This window comes from Pempheris klunzingeri, chromosome 13 (genome assembly GCF_042242105.1).
Source record: "Pempheris klunzingeri isolate RE-2024b chromosome 13, fPemKlu1.hap1, whole genome shotgun sequence".
NCBI lineage: Eukaryota > Metazoa > Chordata > Actinopteri > Acropomatiformes > Pempheridae > Pempheris > Pempheris klunzingeri.
In genome coordinates this window covers 2836165-2856813 of record NC_092024.1, presented here as the reverse complement: position 1 = coordinate 2856813, position 20649 = coordinate 2836165, and the positions used below count along the sequence as shown (strand labels likewise).

The 20649-nt window shown below is 42.0% G+C and overlaps 3 protein-coding genes across 3 annotated transcripts in view; all 3 read right to left on the bottom strand.

The window, feature by feature from the left end:
* The window catches only part of col12a1a (collagen, type XII, alpha 1a), a 54525-nt gene extending 42716 nt beyond the window's left edge, over positions 1 to 11809 (bottom strand). Inside the window, exons 1-13 of the mRNA XM_070842341.1 lie at positions 11766 to 11809; positions 10374 to 10479; positions 6465 to 6581; positions 6228 to 6371; positions 5718 to 5771; positions 4211 to 4474; positions 3790 to 3954; positions 3370 to 3543; positions 2885 to 3175; positions 2149 to 2751; positions 1070 to 1348; positions 705 to 980; positions 304 to 576 (exon numbers count right to left, since the gene is read on the bottom strand). Of these exons, the coding sequence (XP_070698442.1) occupies positions 304 to 576; positions 705 to 980; positions 1070 to 1348; positions 2149 to 2751; positions 2885 to 3175; positions 3370 to 3543; positions 3790 to 3954; positions 4211 to 4474; positions 5718 to 5771; positions 6228 to 6371; positions 6465 to 6581; positions 10374 to 10443 (2710 nt within the window). The 5' untranslated portion in view covers positions 10444 to 10479; positions 11766 to 11809. The remainder of the gene's footprint in view (positions 1 to 303; positions 577 to 704; positions 981 to 1069; positions 1349 to 2148; positions 2752 to 2884; positions 3176 to 3369; positions 3544 to 3789; positions 3955 to 4210; positions 4475 to 5717; positions 5772 to 6227; positions 6372 to 6464; positions 6582 to 10373; positions 10480 to 11765) is intronic.
* Positions 11810 to 12696: 887 nt separating this feature from the next.
* LOC139212005 (cytochrome c oxidase subunit 7A2, mitochondrial-like) lies at positions 12697 to 14802 on the bottom strand. Its single transcript, XM_070842445.1, has 4 exons — positions 14693 to 14802; positions 13849 to 13938; positions 13118 to 13202; positions 12697 to 12923 (listed from the first exon to the last, which is right to left on the bottom strand). The coding sequence occupies exons 1-4, from the start codon at positions 14708 to 14710 to the stop codon at positions 12868 to 12870; spliced, it is 249 nt and encodes an 82-aa protein (XP_070698546.1). The 5' UTR covers positions 14711 to 14802; the 3' UTR covers positions 12697 to 12867.
* A 137-nt stretch (positions 14803 to 14939) lies between these two features.
* Positions 14940 to 20532, bottom strand: tmem30aa (transmembrane protein 30Aa). The gene is made up of 8 exons (XM_070841761.1): positions 20494 to 20532; positions 20069 to 20349; positions 18573 to 18692; positions 17707 to 17814; positions 17535 to 17622; positions 17233 to 17376; positions 16933 to 17142; positions 14940 to 16118 (listed from the first exon to the last, which is right to left on the bottom strand). The coding sequence occupies exons 2-8, from the start codon at positions 20315 to 20317 to the stop codon at positions 15925 to 15927; spliced, it is 1113 nt and encodes a 370-aa protein (XP_070697862.1). The 5' UTR covers positions 20318 to 20349; positions 20494 to 20532; the 3' UTR covers positions 14940 to 15924.
* Between the last annotated feature and the right edge of the window lie 117 nt (positions 20533 to 20649).

Here is a 20649-nt window from a genome sequence, read left to right as displayed (position 1 = left end):
TGCTACATTCTTATTGGGCATGAAGAGAGACAGCTGACTAAATTGTTGTTGTCTTGCATCATGCAGGCTGTCGTAAAATGAATAAAATATGAACAACAAATGTGCACACCTAAATCTCAGTTTCCTTGCATCTTGAGAAAAAACTGAACACAATAACTTATTTGTCTGCTCAGCAGTCTCCACTGGCTAAGCCCACAGCCACAAAGCATGCTTCACATTTCTGTCACACACTGGCTACAAAAACAATCCTACCATGCTTCAACGGTTTCAAATTAGACATTTGCATGTGACATTCTCCCTTACCTTCTAAGGTTGTTCCTGTGCCCAGAAGAGGATCGCCCAAACCAGAAGAGTAGCGGGCAGTCACAAAGAGCTCATATTCAGTGGCTGGTTGGAGGTTCTTCAACACAGCCTGGGTAGTATCACCCTTGACGGAAATCTCCTTCCTCTCACCACCCTCAGCAGGTTTGAAGGCAATGCGGTACTGAAGGACATTTCCTGGAGCAGCCTGCCATGCCACTTTCATTGTAGATATGGTCTCGTCAAAGACGCGAAGGTCGCGAGGGGATCCACGGACTGAAAGAGAAAAAATAGATCGGATACTAATTCATATCCATTGCACAAACTCTCAAGTTCCACATAGCTCAGTTTGATATTTGCTTTTGAAAATAACTTCCTAAAAACACTTAGTGTTCCTCACTCACCTTCCTTGGTGGTGCCATCTACTTGCATCTCGTCGCCTATGCCAGAAGAATACTCAGCAGACACAGACACACGGTAGGTGGTGATGGGGAATAGCTCCTGCAGAACTATGGTAGTCTCTGGTCCACTGGTTTGGGCCTCCAGGGTTTCCCCAGCCCCACTCAGTGGGACATAGGAGAGGCGATACCTGATCACCGAACCTGGAGCAGCTTGCCATGACACCCTGAAACTGTCTGTTGTCTCCTCTGTAATTCGTAGGTTTCGAACAGCCCCTTGCTCTGAAAAGGAACAAATATTTTAGATCCCAAATATTCTCACGTTGATGAGCATTAGAGAATTGAGTCAGGTCCAAGTAAGTCTCTCTTACCTTCTAGAGTGGTCTCTTCACCAGTCAAAGGGAAGCTGTCCCCTTTTTCGTACTGGGCAAAGACATTAACCTCGTAGGCAGTGAGGGGGTACAGGTGGGGTAGAATAGCTGTGGTGGTATCGCTGGGCACTGCCAGGGAAATGTAGTCTCCAGTGATGTCTTCAGCCTTGCGGAAACGCACCAGGTAAGACATGATTCTGGCAGCAGGAGCTGTCCAGGTGCTACGGAAGCTTCTGGAGGTAATCTCTGAGAACTGCAAGTTAGTGGGTGGAAGAAGACCTGAAAATAAAAAAGCACATATCATGAATGTCTGTCCATAAAAAGCAGTGCACAGGGCAAAATCATGCAAAAGATGCAGGTGAGTACTACCATCGTCAAATTATACTATAAACATGTGCAATTTATGGGGCTATTGTTGCTGTGTTTTATTCCTTTCCCCCCTCTGTCCATTCCTTGGCCATGGGTTTCACCTTCTATTACTGGCAGCAATGAAAAGCAAACTGTTGCCATAACCTTGATCAGCTAACAAGGTTAAAAAATGTAAAGCTGCTAAGCATGGAATGCTTCACTCACTACGTGGTGCTTGTCTAGGTTCTGCAGCCTTCAGTATCCATAGTCAACCAGCACATTGTGTGGTGTCATGTCATTCTACCACTGGGTGGAACAGCCATGGTTTACAGCTGGGGTGGCCTTCTTAATCAAAATTACGGTAAAGTCAAAATAACACTGTTTTTACAGTCACTGTAGTTTGTGATTAAAAAAAATATGTATGACAGCTCATTCAAGAAGCACATATGTGGTTTTGTGATGTGTATATTGGCAGATTATGGTTTACAGCAGTACTGTACCTCTGTATTCCACTTTTTCTTGATTGCATTAGCATTGCTATCACACCTTCTGCTAAAGACTAGGTCAACTGATCATCAGTCAGATGGTACAGCATGGAGCAACTTTAAGGTACTAGCGTATTTAGCAAATAGTGGCCGTCTAAAACTGATGCCAAGAAGTAATGGGCATATTATTTGGCTACACTCCAGGTCATAGTTATAGGGTTTAGATATTCTATCTTTTCTACTTACTCCTCTTTTTGATGTTGAGCAGCTCCTGTTCAATCCTCAGACAAATGGACTGAGTCAGCTCCTTGGAGATCCTCTGGAAGGCATCAAAGTCCTCCACCTCATAGACATGAGTGTCCGATGGGGGATTTGCAATGGCCTCAAGCTCTGATCTCACAGCATCCTTCACTCCAACGGCAAAGATCTCCACATCAATATTCCTCAGATTAGTTGCTGCATCCTTAAAGGAGTCTGACGACTTTCCATCTGTGATCAGGACCATGACACGGGGGACATTCTCTCTCGCTCCACGGGCAACGATGAAGATCTTTTCCCTGACATAGGTCATGGCTTTGCCAGTGTTAGTGGAGCCTCCACGGTAGGGGAAAGTGCGCACAGCTTTGACAACAGTATTAATGTCATGGTGGGTGTTGAGGGCAAACTCAGTGTGTGGATCACGACTGTACTGGACCAAGCTAAGCTGGACCTTGTGGGGTCCAATGTCAAAGGAATTGACCAGAACCTCCAAGAAGGCACGAACTTTGGCAAAGTTTTGTAATCCAATACTGTACGAGCCATCAACCAGTAGGACCACATCAGCCTGCACATCCATTCCCAGAGAGCATTCTTGAAAAAAAAAAAAAGACATCATTGATTAAAGGCCTTGTACAGCCTCCATGATGAGTGAGAGATTTTGAGTGTGTCTAACATAGGAATAGTCAAGGAAAGATGACACGTCATGCACAACAAGTCATCTTACCTGTTGACACCTTGACAGGCTGGGTCTTTTCCATTGCCACGATGGGTTCACTAGGAGTCAGACCTTTGAGAGCATACAGGCTGATCTCATATTCAGTCTCCGGGGAAAGGTCACGGACATTGATGGATATCTGGGTGGGCCCCATGTACAGCTCCTGCCGTTTCATTCCAGCTAGCATGGGAATGAGGATGACCTTGTAGCCCGTGATTTCACCTGGGGAGGGGTCCCATGTCACCCTCATTGACTTAGATGCAATTTCTGTGACCTGCAGGTTAAAGGCTGGCTCCACCACTGGGGAAAAAGATATGATATGCATTATTGGAGGTTATTACATTATTGCATGCTCTTTCAAGATAAAGTCGCCATCAAAATGTTTGCTGGGCTGCTGGGTGTTCAATGACAATACTTCCTATTGGGACCATTTTGTGTCAAAACCATAGAACCCGATATAATAGAGCACATTTGATGAAGATCTTTTGACTTACTTTCTTCACCGCTGACCAGAGAGCTGAGCTGCTCTTCAACACCTGAGCACACCTCTGTGATGATCTTTTTCTGCACGTCTTGGATCATGTCAAAGTTGGGAACATTGTACACATGTTTGCTGTGGGGTGTGGAAGCCATTTCCCTTAGCTCATCCTCATCTGCTCCTTTGATACCTGAGTGGGAAAATGTGAAGTACAACAACATCAACTCATGTGCTCTTCCCTCAGTGGCTGCAAGACAGATGTGGAAGGCTATTGACTGTTTTCAAGTATTGCACATGTTAGAAAAAAACAGTACTTGACTTTTACCAAGTCAAAAATGGATGGTGCAATCAATGGAAAATCAAATGTTTTCCAAGAACAGGCAGACTTTCACATGGAAGACCACTATTCAACAAAAAACTGAATAATAAACCATACCTAGAACAAATACTTCCACTCCAATGTTCCTAAGCCTTTTAGCATGCTCCTCCACTGGGTCCTGGGATTTTCCGTCAGTGATGATCATGGCTACCTTAGGAAAAGCTTTCCTGGATCCAGCTGCCTCCGTAAAGATGTTTTGCAGCAGGTAATCTATGGCATCACCTTAAGAGAGAAATGTATGTGTATTTTTACATATTTGTCTGGCACCCACTTTTGTGAACCATATGTCATCACGTCAAACACATCACATCAAAGTTATCATTCAAATTTGCAAGGCTTTCCGCATTTTAACATATTAGAACAGACACTGAACATCACGAACAACCATGAGGACTCATATTGGCTCAATTACAGCAGAGTACAAATCTACAAAAGAACACCTTTCCATCTCTCGACCTCCTTCTGTGATGTGCCTTACCTGTCATAGTGTTTCCTCCCTTGTAAGGCAGGGAGTTGATGGCTTGGAGCAGGTCTCCTCTTCTGTTGTAACGGGTGAGGGGGAACTCTGTGCGGGTGTCTGTGCTATACTGAACCACGGCCACCCGCGTCTTGTCCTCCCCAATGTCGAAGGCCCCTGCCAGGGCGGCGATGAAACTGCGGATGTGTTTAAAGTTTTCTCTGCCCACACTCCACGAACCGTCCACCAGAAAAACCAAATCTGCTATTGCACTGATCGAACACTCTGGGCAAAGACAGTGGAGAAATAAGAGTCAGTCAGCTAAAAAAATATGTAGCAGGTTCTGATTGACCCAGATTAGGAACATTTTACAACCAGCTAATGATTGGTGTAAAAACCTGAAATGCAGAAAAGCACATCCTTTATGTCTCGAATGAAACCAAAATGTGGTAGTAAAGCTGTGGCAACAACAGCTTGGTCTTGGAAACATATTTTTACCCTGGCCCATTTCTTCTCCTGCCTATCTAAATAAAATCAAACCCTTGACAGTAAGTTGGATGGCTCAGAGATATGCATTCTGACATCAAAGGAAATATCAGCCAGTGCCAAACAGTGGGCTGGTATAGCCATTCCAACAGACAGAGGCAAAAACGTGGCTTAATAGACTAAACATTTAGCAGAGGTTCCACCAGCAACGCTCACTTTTATACTTTCAAATCCTACGGGGCTTTAAATCATAGATGAAATTCTCTGGAACATTTAAGATGGCTCTATTGAAATGACTGGCAGGGCTTATGTAGATGGACGTTAATCCTCGTTCCCTAGGGTCTCATTGACTCTAAATTATGTCCCTCACTTCTCATAAGCCTCATCATTAAAAGGACTATTTTTTTTCTCAGCATTCTCTGACCCAATGTTGAAATTGATGGCATCGAAGTAGGGCTTTAGTCAAACAATTTTGGGTGGTTGTAAAAGTATTTCTGAGTGCTTAACCATAAATAGGGGTTTAGGAGAATCTGGAAGTGTGGGTATAGTTTCCACAAGAATCAAGAGATGGAGGAAAAAGTGAGCATGCCCTTCTGTAAATCCACACAGATTGGTTTTATGATATGAGCACAGGGCAATTCAACGTCAGATTAAGAACAGAAATCCCGGCCTCATCTTTAAACCATTTCAGAGACAGATCTTGCCTTTAGGTGGCAAACGTGCTTGACAACCCCCTCCTGCTCCCCTCCAATCCACGAAGCATGGCACAACCCATGTCTACTTGCTTCAAGCCTTCCTTTCCTTTTTTCTTTATGTGTTGACTGTTTTCAATTAAAGGTACTAACGTGTGCTCTCACAGTCACTGTCACTCCCTGCCTGTTTACCCGGTGACAACCCCAGCCGAAGGTAAAATGTACGCATGACCAAATTATTCCATGGGAAAAAATATTATGATGACAGTGATGAAGGGAAAAAACTGGAAAGCCGCATGGAGGACAGGCCCTGTTCAGATTTTGTTTGACACCACAGTAAACATACTCACTGATTGCTTTTGAATGTGGCTTGCTGACTCGTCCGCTGGTGTTACTGGACTGGACTGAAACACAGGAAACACTTGGTGAGTTAGCACCTCACATTGCCGTCCCTGCCTCACTCTGTGCTTTTTCACAGTGGAAAAAGGCAAGAAAATCAACACATCATAAAAGCTGGTCGACAGGACTGAAACCACATACTCACAAACACATATCTTTATGCTGCATTAACTATAAACGGAGCAATTCAAGAGTCAGTAAACAGATGTGATTTCGCCCTACTTTTCTAAGTCTCATGTGGCCAGATGAACATGCTACACGGAATAAGTGAAACTCTCAATAAAGGGGAATAGTTGTGTGTCTTATGTCAAACATAATTGTGTACTTCCACGTTTCAAGTGAAAACGTTAAGGCAAAGTGATGAAACTTAAATATAGTACAAAAAAAAAGTAAACAAATAAATAAAAAACATAATTTTTTCCACTGAATCTAAACTAATCCACTGTGAAATATGCACTCACTGGTCAGTTGTCCAAAGATGGGAATGCTCTCCTCTGACCCATAATAGGAGTTTATGGACACTGAGTAGTCCAAGTCAGGGGTCAAGTCAGTGATTGAGGTTGTAGTGGCATATGCATCAAGCATAAAGTCTCTGACTGGTTCATCTAGGAGAGGGAATGCAACAGTAAATCACCTGTCGGGGTGCATTGTGTGCATAGATTGTACATACAAACAGGAAGGTTCAGATCCATACTGACCTGCATCTGATACAACTTGTATTCTGAAGCCCTCTATCCTTGATGAGGGTCTGGTCCATGACATGTCCACTGTGTTTTCATTTAGAATTTTAAATTTCAAGTTTGAGGGGGGTTCAACTGCAAATAAGAAGTGAAATACTGTTAAATCACAATAAAACACACACACACACATATATATATATATATATACATATATATATATATATGCATGTATATTATATTCATGATCAAATCAAAGTAAGGCATTTTCAATCAAGCATTCACATTGATCCCAACGACAAACACTTCATGACTGAAGTAGACTTGTTCATTGTTGGGGACAGACACATAGCACTGACGTCCATTTGTGAGGGTGACAATACACGTGACAACATTGAAAAGTGTGAGAAGCCATTTTGGAGTAAAATGGCATTTGTTTGAGTTGCTCAACCAAGATGGCCAGCAATTCAAGCACTGGCATACACAACATGTGCACGACTCCACGCAAACTCTACCAAAGTGCAAACACTGAGTGAACCATCAAACACATGCTGAGTGCAGTCATTACAACGCATGCCTCAACCACATACTAAACTGCTTTTATGCTGAAGTTGATCTCAGCGTTACAAAAATACAACAGTGACTTCATTCTCAAAGTACTGATTATACAATGGAATCGAGGTTGCCATGTAGTTGTTGAAGTAACTCTTGAGAAAAAAATTGAACACCATATGTTATATATACATTGTATATAAACATATTTCATATAAGACGAAAAGTGCTTTGTTGTTTATTTGGTTAAAACTCTTTACACAAGTGAGTGGCACACATCCATTGCAAACCTTTTAAAAAGAATACACAATTCGTCACCGGAGACCCTTGTGTACTTTTTTATTGGCAGCATAATGCATAAGAAGGCATGAGAGAACACGGTTACTCTGGACACTGTTTAGATGTAGTATAATAGGAAAGCTGTGTACATTAAAATAAACACAGGAAAACGGACGACAGTGTGACAAGGCTACGCGCCTTTGCATCGAGCTGACTTGACCACAGCGTCATGCATCATGTACATGAGAAAGTTGTTTGGCTCAACAACTTTGATTGACTGGACAGTAGTTTCCATGTACAGTTGGGACCACACAGACAAAGATGACAAAGATATTTTAAAAATGATATTCTTTTTATACAGCTTCTATGCTACCCGTTGAGGAAAAGGGCTAATGTTAATTAGCAGGAGTGTGTTAACATTTAGTATGTGTCATTCACATGCATACAGTAACTGAAGAATTGTATCTTAAAGGGCCAAATTGCCTTTTGGTTGACCAGGTTACTCACTCTCATTTAAAAAGTGTTAGTTAGTTGTTAATTGATGTACATATTTCTTCATTAATTGAATAATTAGATGACAATGAAATTACCTGTATGATATGTTTCATGCAACTCAGCTCAACAAAGTGTATAATCAGATAGTAAATTAGTGTTTGATGACAAAAATTCATAGCGACACAACGAACAACTGAATGACAGGAGAGAAGACAGGAGAAAATTCAAGATGTTAATGAAGTATAGCATTACATAATTTGGATTAACTCTCTGTGCTAGGCCAAACCCTAATTTATCCACAGTGGTACCAGTGGTAGCATACCACGATAGGGGTGATGTGAAGATGAGTAAGCATGCATTAGACTGTACGGCATCAGCAGGGAGCTCTGTGGGAGTAGACATGTGGGTGCATGCTACCTGTTAGGAAGAATAAGAGTGCCATGGGAGGCAAGAATATCATTGTAAAATACACTTTGAGGAGGAAGCCATAGCTTGGGACACAATGAATGCACAGGCAGATGACAAACAGGAGCCCACTAAGTGATTAAAAACTGGGATTGGAGGATCACCAACCTGGCATATCAACTCAAGGAGCCCCGATGGACTGCGTTCCCCCTGATTTCTCCGCGAGTATTCATCTCCAACACCAAATGGTAAAGCGCACGGAAGTGGGTGTGGGTGTGTGTAAGTGTGTAGAGTGGGTAGCAAGCAGCAAAGCGATGGATGGTGGGTTGAAAATCTTAAATAAAAAAGTTTTAGGCGGGTCTTCACTTCACGAGCAACGCACCTGCCACTCCCACGTTTGTTCAAGATGGTTTCAATTTGTTAGGACTTCTTTGTCCTCCTGGTTTTAAAACATACTTGAGGAGCAAAAGTGGTTTTGTCAAAATAACAAACTCTGTTATATTATTTGGACCTTGTGGTTGCTCCTGTTATACGGATGTCTGTCCCATCAGTTCCTAATAAGGGACACCTCTGGCTCCCAGGGGCCAGAGTCTGGCTACTGTTCTGTTAGTAACCTCAGTCTCCAGCCAGCCAGTCAGTCAGCCAGCTATCCTGGCCTGAGCTCCTGCCAGAAGGAGAGACCAAGAAGAGGAGGAAAGAACACCGACTCTCCCAAAGAGGCAGGACAGATGCCAAAGTAATTCCACAACATGTGCTGACATTAAACATTACTGCATATTGACTTTCCATATGTATTGCAACTCAGCGTTTTTGCAAATGCCCGCAAAGAAGCCCTAGAAAGGCTCTTTGTCTTTGTGCTGTCTGAGGATTAATTTGCTATTCTCGTATTTCATCTTTCCATTCGGTTAGTGGAGATATGTGAGAGTAGACGTTAGACTCCTCTCGCTTCGCCAGAGAGCTTTCAAAGGGAAAAATCAGAAGGTTTCCATACCATATTCCCATATTCGCCGTTATTTTGGACCGAAATGTTTGCATATGAAATTACTTAGAGACATTTTCTGTCAAAACTTCTGACAGATTGTTAACAGTCTATGACATGTTAGTTTTTGTGACATGTACAGCAAAGCATACCTAATAGCTACCAAGACAGTAATACCACTATACAAGCATAAAATCAGAGCTGGAAGTTATCCAAGTGTGCCGCTTAAATACAATTTTTGTGTACTCGCATCTCCCTCAAATATTTTCTTTTGTTAAATACAAAATCACTATTCTATAATGCAACACTGTGAAAAAGACAGTTCTTCTGAAAGGATAAGTAAATATACTTAAAGTAAAGTAAATGATTTATGACACGTTTTTAATGTTGAATGCAAATCAAACTTTTGGATGTATTTTGAATTGCTGCACACTACTTCCACTTTTGGAATTAATCGACTTAAAACGCTGTAATTACTTGCTGCTGCAGTCACTCTGAAACCATTGGAGAGGTGTGCAAGTTCGCACTAGATCCTCGGTCTAATCATAACAACTTAAAAATATGTGATCTCATATTTCTGTGCCTAATTGCCAAGAACATGGCGATCTTCCAAATTTTGCTTTGGAGAATGTGCAGAGATTTATTATCATAAAAACTGAAACAGCAACAGCCCTGCTAAAACATCAGTGGGGAAACATTTAACCATGAAATGACTTTTGTTGTGCTCTGTGCCCTGCTGTTTAATGCATTTCATTAGAAACTGGAAATGAAATAAATGTGAGTGTGCTTGGTTTCTTATATTTGCCAAATCTGAATGAGGAAATTGCTCCTAGAGTACTGGTTTAAACTGTCTAAATTACAATATAAATACAAGTAAATGGGATCTGGATTTGGATTTTACATCACAGTCTATCATGAGTCCTGACAGATACATCTAACAAAGTTCACCACAAATGAGGGATAAAAGCATGACAATCATTAAAGAATCAGTCAGTAGTGCAAAGTCATATAATCAAATTGCATACACATGAAACAAGAAGAACTTTATTCAGTTTATCAATACAAAATTCAGTGTCTATGTGATGACTGTCTGACATTAAAAGTAAAGGACTAATCCCTATAACATAGGAAACGTATAGGTGAAAGAAGAGAAGCAGGAGATAAAGAGACAGTGTGGGATAGAGTATGTAAGCGGACTGAGGCCAGATGGTTTCGTTTACCTTGTGCATCTATGGAGGATAACAGGGCTGCCAGGAAGGCGGCCGTGGCCAGCGAAAGCCCTATCTTCATGTTTGGCCCTGAAGGGTCAGCAGCACATCAACCAGTCTGGGGACAAACAGAGGAAGTATGTTGAAGCTGCAGATTTATGACACAGCTCACTTTGTCACTGTGGTGCGACTCACCACCGCATGCAGGATATGCATTTATGTGCATTTATCTATACTTCATTAATAATAACTGATTGAGACAGAGTTTGAGAAGTCTAACGTATACATGAAACATTCGCTGGGGACCCAAATGCTTTCCTGAACTGTACGTATGAAAACTGCAAGATTCATTTCGACTCTCTTACACAACAAGTGCCACACCTTGCTGGTTCCAGCTTACGCCCACACCCCGAGGTGGGTGTTTAGTGCTTAGTAAATACTATAGGAATTTGGTAATAAGCGGCTGAAAAAATCATTTCAGGTTCATCTGCTTGATCCTTATCCATGATCTGGAAAATCACTGCCCTGGAGCTGTCCTGATCATTTTGGTGGCTCGCTATGCATCTCTGACCAGGGGTCACCAGAAATTCTGCATCTGTGAAATCACTGGTAACTTAATGGTATTTTTGATGTATCTGAATGTGCAAAATATTAGTGTATGAGTGTAAATATTAGTTTTGATTGCAGTTCCTTTTTTACAAGTCATATATTCTCATATCTCAAATATCAAAGTTTACTCCCTAACACTTCCCCTACGCCTCTGACTGGATCTATTTCTTTATGACTAGCAGAAATCAGTGAGGGATTATGGCTTTTGCATGGACCTTAAAAAGATAATTATCATTGCAATCCTTTGTTCATCCTAAATGGGAGATGGTTAGTCTTCTTAGACCACACAGTGAAGTCTCAGCTCAGCTTCGGCAGCCTTTCCCACAGGCTGTGCGCCCCGCCTGGTGCACAGGCACGAAAACTGCAGCTCCAGGGGCCGAAATTAACTGTGCGGGGTCTCATCCTCATTCAAATTACAAAAATGCACCTAAAGCACAGCAGCTATACCCGCCTGGCTGCTGAAACATTACATCCTCACAGTGACTCCAGATTTCAAACCAACAGTTAGAAGCTGCATTTTCATTCAATGCACTTCAGTGAGTGATTAGTCCTGCCTAACTTTTTCAAAATAAAGATAAACTGTTAAAAAAAAAAAGTTATCTGAAGTTATTAATCTTGTCTAAACAAATTTCATCATTTTAAAAAATGCATCAAACCAGTGATGAACTTTTTTTTTTGCAAAACTGCTACAAAATGACTGATATTCTCTCAAATTCAGTGAAAATGTGTCATTTCTATAAGTAAAAATTGCCAAAATAGCTCATTTAAAAATAAATAAAAGTCAAGTCAACTCACCTACTCAACCCCCCAAAAAAAATGAGGCGACCAAATGTGCGAGCAGCCTGCGTGAAGCCTCCCCCTGTGGAAAGTGAGGGACTGGTGCGGAGCTGCGGATGGACCCTCGCTCCTCTCTGGCTACTGGAGGCTCCGCCAGCAGATGTCCAAGAAGGAAAAGCCTCTTTCCAAGTGGGAAGAATCTTTCCACCATCGGGTACTTAATAGGGGGGGCAGTTCCCAACTCTCAGTTTACCATCAGATGGGCTTCTTACGAAACCTCTGGCTGTCAGTTGATGGATGTCCCCCGCTAAGACCGATCCACTGTTTGGAAATTACATTTTTCCCTGCATTCCTTTGGTCTGGTGATTTAATGAGTTTCCAGTGCCAACGTGACTTTACAGCAGGATCACAGTTGGCCGGACAACATCCAGAGGTGAAGTGTTTCATTTGCGCAAACAGGCGACCTTACCCAAGTTATTTACTCACATCTCAGCTGAAATAAAAGTAGAATTTTTCGATTTTTCGAGCAGAAATCTGTTGATGCCACAACGTGGCTACTTCTCATGATGCGTTCAAGGTGCTTAAAGCAACATAAGCAAGTGTAATCATATTAGCCTGTTTGGCTCAGAGGTTTTTAGTTTATAATGTGGGAATCAATGGGAGAATAAGTTTAGTTGGGGAATGATTTGAGAGAGCCTGCTACACACTGCCACAGTGAGGGAGCCTCTGACTGCTTGGTTTCTGGTGCCCTCTAGTCCTCAAACCAAGGACCTACACTAAATATAAGCCTGGCTTAGTGTCTAGCCTGGTCTGATTAAGATATACCAGTTACAAACAAACTGCAGTCTCTGGCCAAACTCTACTTCTTTGTGAATAAGAAAAGAGTGTTGATCTATTTCCTAAAACACACAAAGCTCAATATGAAATTAGGTATTAAAAAGTGACACAATTTAATTATAATATTTATTATTATTTGCAGCTTTGTACAATCAATAACTATTTAAAATATTTATCTTACTGATATTATTACATATCTGCACAACACAGGGTTGATAAATTACAAGCAGCACGTGCATGGTTGTGTGATCAGACGTCACGTCCGGTTGCCAGTCCCGTTTCGTTAAACCTTCTTGGGCATTGACGCAGTAAACAGCTCAAACAGGACATATCCAACCCCTGTGAGGAGATACAACACAAGCTGAATGTCCGGACTTCAAACAACCCTCGCTAATGCATCGCTAAATTACAGTCATTTTACTTTCAAAGTCAGTTTCAGTGATAACACTGGGGGCAGGTCACTGGTATGAAATGGGTCTTCTCAAAAAGGGAAGATATCTGACTCATCAAATGTCTGACAAATGCTGACATACCAAACACAGTGAGAGTCATTGTGGTTCTGTAGAGCAGAGCGTCTTTTGTCCCGCCCTTCAGATGGATAGGCATACCGTTGTCCTCCTGTTGCAAAGAGTGAAGAATTACTTCAGAAAGGCAGCCCAACTCTCCACCACGCTCAAATGTGTGTGAGAGGTACGAGAAGGACTTTCCGCTTCATGTGTTTCTGCGTCTACGCTTTTCAGTTTTTTTGTAGAGCTCATCTCTGGTTAACCATAGCAATTAAGTGGTAGCGCACAATACACTATGCAATGAGGCAGTGCTTGCTCGGAGATTTAGAAGCAAGGGTAGGCGATCTGTCATCTACGGCTACAGTCATTTCTAGCGCTATGCAGGGATCAGCAAAGCCTGCCACATTGGAACGTGGATTTTGTAATAGATTTTTAATGAGCAGCTCGCAAGCATAATTAGTATGACTCCAGCCCCAGCTACGGTCGAAGGTCATTTAAACACTGTCCTGGGAAAAGCCGCTGATACTTATCTGTCAGGCTACAAAGACGATAAAATCAGATTCTGTCTCCAGAGCCTGGGGATAAAGTAGACACTTTAACATTACCGTTCTCAGTATGAAAAGATCCTTTGTTATCTCGCTTTAAACTCTGACAAACCAAAACAGAGTCAAACAGTCACACTATAGAAGTCAGATGGGATATTGCTGTGATCACATGTTTGCAGATGTCATCCTTGTCCCCAGAGACATTAAACCTACCTGAAACAGCTTTTGCTTGTCCTTCACAGAGTTGGAAACCTGTCTGCGGGCACTGCTGGTGATGGTCCGCCTGCAAACATGCTGCAGTCCCTGGTGGTACAAACACTTGACTGGTTTGATAATGCAACTATGGCGAGCAGTGGATACTGATGAAAACAACGTATTAACACTGAAACAGTATGAGAAAGTGAGATGGCAATCAATACACCAAGGGACACAAAGTTAGCAAAGTTTCTTGGACAGCTCAGCAGGCTGACTCCAAGTAGTGATGAGGGAATTTCTGTGCTAAAAACGTCAAAACGGTGACACCTGGTGGCCAAAACTCGGTATTACACTTGAATGGCAGGATCAAAATGCAAGACTCAAAGTCAAAACAGAGGTCATGTCACTGCTGTCATCTTTGATCAAACCGTTCAATAACTGTGGTTTTTACTGAGCTGAATACAGTCAGTGGGTGCAGCTGTTACAGATCGATACCGGTCGGGTATTGAGCTTCACCGCCGTTAACGAATTCAACCCGATTTACTTCAGTGTCAGACTGTTTAACCTGCCGGGTGGTCAAACAGGGCAACTGGTGTTATAACTTTATATATTGTGTCATAAACACGCAATAACAAACTCACATAACGAGAATTAAACATGTAATCGTCACATTAGATCGAGTCATTTCTTTTTAAAACTTGCCCTTAACTGCTAACTAGTTAGCCAAGTTTTAAAAGTTTAGCTAGGGACCGTCACCGGTTATCAGGAACTAACGTCTTCACGAGCACTAATCCCACCATGAACCCAGCGGTGACACCGTAAAGACAAAAGCTAAATGTGATAAATGAAACGTCTCTCTTACCATGAGCTGTCTGTACATTTTGGCGAGCGTGTGTTGTGTTGTGTAAAGCTAACAGGGAGCGTTAAGCACCACACAAGGACGGACAGTGACCGTCTGACTACCCACAAGCCCTTGGTGGCACTGTCACATCCGGTCGCGTGAGTTTTTTTCATAAGAGTGACACATTGAAATGATTAAAATCCATACAGACAATCAAATAAGTCAGTGGTGATAAGGTGAGCTGGGATAACATCACGAAGGACACCAAAACATTCATCAATTTGTTTAATTGGACCCTAGAAACTTTATAAAAACCCATAGATTTTCAATTTAAACAACTTACTCATTATTAATAAATCAAGATCGCAATATTCTAACAGAAGAAGTGAAGAAGTAAAACAATGGGAAGAGTAACAAATGTGACACTTTTAAAGTGCATATCATTTGGTCAAGACTGAAGAACGTTAAGATAACTTTAACACTCAGGCCAAACTGTAAAAAGAAAAGAATCTTTGTGCTCTAATCCACCCGGGACGCCGCTCAGGGTCTTAAAATGAATAAAACTGGATATAGTGGTATAGGTTAATGTTACGGTCTTTGACGAGCAGTAGAGTGCAGTGCCTTATGACTGGTTCAGTTTCTTTCTACAGCCAGTCACAGCGGAGGGTAGATAACCACACTGGTGCTACTTGCCAGGAGTATTCTATTACTCGCCGAGGATAAAATACTTCTTGTTAAACATCAATGCTTGCTTACCATAATAAACAGCACACGTGCAATAAGTATCCCATCCTATATTCAAGGTCATCTCAAAAACCACAGAGGTATGTCGATGAAATATAATGGTACATTCATCAGCAGGACGCATTACAGTACATAATATGGACATCAACTTGCATTAAAAATACATACATCCTTCAATAATTAAGCCATTCGCAAAGCACTGCTAAAATAAAACACAGATACTTTGATAATGTATAGATAAATAGAAGATAAAACCTTTCTTTTGACGACAGGAAATGACATTCTCAGCGGCTGGCTTGTAGCTATATGCACAGAGACACAGACTCTAGCATCCTTCGTTTGCCGTTGCTCTACACATAAACACAGCTTAAGACGAGACACTGCAGTCCTCACACAGACACACAACAGACAGTTACAGAGACCAGTGTATTCACACGAAAATCAACAAGCAGTCCGGACCGGACCCTTTAGGGTCACCCATGCATGCAGAGGCAGGAAAATGTGACAGTTTAGCTTGGAATATCTGCACTGGTGTTGCGGTTGTCATATTTGTGGTGGATGATGAGCAGAACCACACCCAGGAAGAAGCAGATGGAGCCCACGGTGATGTAGGCAATGCCAAGGAAGGGGTTCTTCCCTCCCATCCAGGAGATGGTGCTCAGGATCATCCGCTTGCGGCCATCAAAGCTGAGCACGGGGTAATCTGATTACACACGGTTAAAGAAATACGAGTGGAGCTTCTGGATTGAGTGAAAAGTTCATCTGACTACAGGATAAATGAAAACTTTTGTAAAACATTATAATAACGTTTGTAAAATATAATAAGATCGTACAAATCCACTTAAAGTCAGTAAATGATGAGGTTAATTATCAGCTAGTCGTTGTTTAGGTACACACTCTTTGCTTTTAAATGGTCAAATGTCACTTGATATTCTTTGCTACAGGTTTTCAGTTTAGCCCTGTACAGCAACACTAGTTTTAGTACAACTATGTTTGCTTGGTTTAGGAACTTGCAGGATGTGTCTGCAGATGTCTCACAAGCTTCTACATCTGAAGTCTTGTTCAAGACGATGCTTTACTGAGACATCTGGACAATGGTGTTGAGTAAAACCCCGATCCGTCTAATCCAGAGCACATGCTGATGTTGATGACCCGTTTTGGTACTCAGCAAAGTTTGAGACAACTCAGTCAACCAGTTTCTTGAAAACGCCTCTGGCATGGACATTAAACAAACAGAGCTGGGGTCACAGTTAGTCTACTGGTGTTTGCTCACAGAACAGCATTTGGCAGCCAGCTGAAAACATTTGTCCAAATATTTACTGGATGTTGTTGATGGTATTTTGTTTCGATTTGTCACTCTGCACACAGGATTTGTGAATTTGATCTAAAATTAATGTTTTCACATAATTTTTCCCTGTGATGCTTTATATAAGGAAATTAAAGAAAACACTCACCCGACAGCCTAAAGCTAGGTTTTGATTGTGCAGTAGAGTTTCTGGCTATGATTCAAAGGATACTGTAAGTGATGTCCAAGACGTAATTGCCACTGGGTAGAGTGGGGGTTGTGCTGGACTTCTTCTGGATGATGCGATAGAGCTTGCGAAAGGTGGGCAACGCAGCCGTACGCATCCACACAATGAAGTCCTCGTTGATGAAGCCGTTGTTCTCAGGGTCTGATGGGTCCAGGTCGTACACTGGCTTCCTCCAGTTCACCGGCTTATTGGTGCCTGAAAAAGAACAAGACAAAGCCAAGCTAGTCACCGCAGCACAAGTGTTCATAAGCCTGACAGATCCTGTGCACAGTTTGCTAAAACCACCTTGGAAAGCTACAGTAAGGTTGTTGTTTCCACCAGGATTCCTGAACTTCACGTGCTTGTCAGTCCACCACGCAATGCCCTTCTTCATCAGAGGAATTGCACTTTTGGTGCCGTTGCCATCAATATAATGCAGCTCCAGAGTGTCTGAAACGAAGAAACATAGCATTCAGTAATGTTGCATTAACTAGGAGCAGAGCTTTTCGTGCGTTTCAGTGGTCAGATAAATCGTGAACACACAAGCAGCAACAACCCTAACGTTACTGAGGAGAAAAAAGCTAAGCTGTTCATCATGTCTCACTTACCGTTGAAAAGGCTGTTGGCTATGGCCCCACATGGAGCTATGGGCAGTCCTTCACTTGTACGGTACGGTTCACATTCCTTGCTGGGGTTCTGTTAAAAGCAGCTAATGTTAAACTGATGCGGAGGACATTTATAGAATGTTTACAGAATAGCAGAGCATTTACGAGATTATACCGTCAAAGCAGACCGGTCACCGTTCAGTTGGCTGTCATCTCTGGACTTCACATAGCGTCTGTGGTTCTGATAGAAGTTCGATAAGCCGTAGTACATAAAGACGTTGCTCTGCAGGGAAGGAGAAAACACAGAATATAGAGAGTATATCAGTAAAGGCTAGAGGCACTAAGCTAAGGTGACACAAGTGATAACTTTTGTAAGTTTTAAACACGGGGCCTATTCTTCTTTTGTGTTGACTGGTAGGTATAAAAAGTTTTGGAATTAGTCCAGTAGATTGCCTCAAGTGCGTCCACTAAAAGTGCTTCCTTTTGCTACTGACTAATATTTGAAGTGTCTGACAACATTACAGAAAGGATCCCTACAGAGATAGACCCGTGAGATCCTTTTTGTTTAACCAGAAACAGCCGTTATATCGCTCTGTTCAATGTATGTAAAAATGGAGCCCAGGCCAAAATGGAGTTTCTATGTGTTCTCAATGTCACTTAAACCCAGTTTGATTTTAGTTGCATATAAAAATTGAAATAATCCTAAATTATAACCAAAATGTAAGATGCACTTAGTGACACTAGTTTGTCCTACCCAGAAACTGTTGAGATGAAGATGCAACTGGCTGAGAGCTTTTTAAAAGTAATCAATAAAAGCCTCCTCAGAGCTGCTGGCCTGCATATATGAATAGTGGAATAATCAATGAAAGTAATGGCTCCAGACAGACCTTGAGAGTGCATTTCTTTGGACTGTAAATAGATGATAATGGACATTTAGTGTCAGGTGGGCAGTTTATTATTGAACTACAAGCAACACTACCAATTTTGAACCTGAGGGCATGTATTATTCACTGGGTCTGCATACTGTAAGCTGGTGCTCACCTCAAACGGCTGCTGCAGTGTGAAGGACACCGAGCACATACACGGTGTCGTGTTGTTCCAGCTGAAGTTCTTGGCACAGCTGTAGCATGGACTGGAAACTTCAACACCAGTGTAATCAACCTGGAAATGAGGAGTCGATTAGTTAGAGAAAGAGCAGAATTTAGCAAATTAAGTACACCTAGCTAAAATAAATGCTCCATATCTATATACACTCAGTCACCAGTTCAGTGCAAGTAAAAAACGTATTCAGTTTAATACAACTGGTCCTGAAAAAATCCCACTTCTATGGAGGTTTTTGGTTTAAAGTGTTTTTAAAAAGGTCTTGATTCAACTAAAAGGTCATTTGGGAGGCTGCAGTTTTTGATACAAGTTACACTAAGTGGTTTCTAAATGGGATTCTAATGTTTTGTCCACCCTCATTGATATAAAAGTGGTGTTATACTAAAGTGTGTTTCTGAACTTCGGTCCAGCCTCATTTATATTAATTGGGTGTTATACTAAGTGGTGTTCCCAACATTTTTATGTGTAAACATGTGCACGAAATACAAGAAACTCAACAGCAACACTAGCTGCAGCCTCCAAAGTTCAACTAACACTTTTTTTTTCAGTGAACAAAAAATCGAAAGACCACAAAATGCTGCTGCAAGGCTGCAGAATCGACCACATGGCACCAGCCCTTCCTTGGTTACCTGGGAGTAAGGCTTTACTGTGGCAGGGTCAGGCTCCTGTCTGTATCTGTGATCTGATAACTCCCTCTGAGCCTGATCGCTGCCTCTGATCCTCCAGCACGGCCCTACCAATGGCTCTGAAACCTGGACTTGTCCCTAAAAGTGTCTGAGCCTTCGCTGTTCGGATCCCTCAGCTGTGGGACTCTGTGCCTGGACAAGGCAGGCGAACTGTGTATCCTCTATCAAAACTCTTCTTTAGGCTTTTTCTTAACAACTGTGTTTACTGTACTTTTCATATTTTTTATCTGGTTACATCTTTTTTTGATCTTATTTACTTTTATTATCTGTTGGCTTCAACAGCCTTTTATAGCCTTTCATTACAGTGCTGCTATATTAGACTGTATTAGTTTTAGCTAGTTAGCTGCTTGCTACTTAAGAGAATAGCAGCTAAATTTATTATTAGCAATATTATTTAAAATGCTTCAATATCACCGAACAATATGTCATGTTATATTAGACTTGTTATACTGGTTTTAGCTAGAGCTGTTAGTTTATAGCTAGCTACTTAATAAGACTACAGCCATTATTATTATCATTTCAAACAGAACTGAGTGGACATGCTCATTTCAACGTGCCAAAGCGTCATAACACATGGGACCATGGCTAACGTTAGCTTCTTTACAGGTTTACAGTTAAATTAATGTTACATGGGTTTGTTAGCATCACGCTGGGTTGAACTGAACTGTGTGGAAAGCCCTGGATGAAGCGGGCCGGTGGCGGCTCTGAGGGTGAAGCTAAACCCCGGAAGGACGACAGTGAAGCGGTTACCTCGAACTCTTTGATGTTGTTGGACGAGACGTACAGGCCGATGCCGATGGGGATGAAGATGAGGCCGATAACGAAGAAAGCGGGCAGCACGGTGCCAGCCGTGAGAATGGGCTGCCAGGCCGGTAGTCTCTGCTGCTTGAAGGCTGTGTTGTCCGGCTTTTTACTTTTCACAGCCCCTGCGCCTCCGTGGCTCGAAGCACCCGAGTGGTGTCCGTCCTCTTCCTTTGCGTTGTAGCTTGACGCCATCATGGCTGCAATCCGCTTCGAGCAAAAATAATCTACTGTAGTTGACAGACGACAGGTCCCCGTTAATCCCACACGGTAAACAAGAGACAAAACGTTCAGGCAGAGTGTAAAACTGTCAAAGGAGCGACGGTTAACGTCTGTCTAATCCAAATATCTACTCATTGTGGTATTGATTTTACCTGTGTTGCTAATCTCATTTGAGACGAAGAAGCCGGAAGCTTCTGGGCCAATAGGATGACGAAACGTTTCAGTTACGTCATCGCAAACAAGGAAGACGCCCCTTTGTCACGTGTGTATTGAGTAGGAACAGCTGATGCTGAATGTAAAGATCTGTG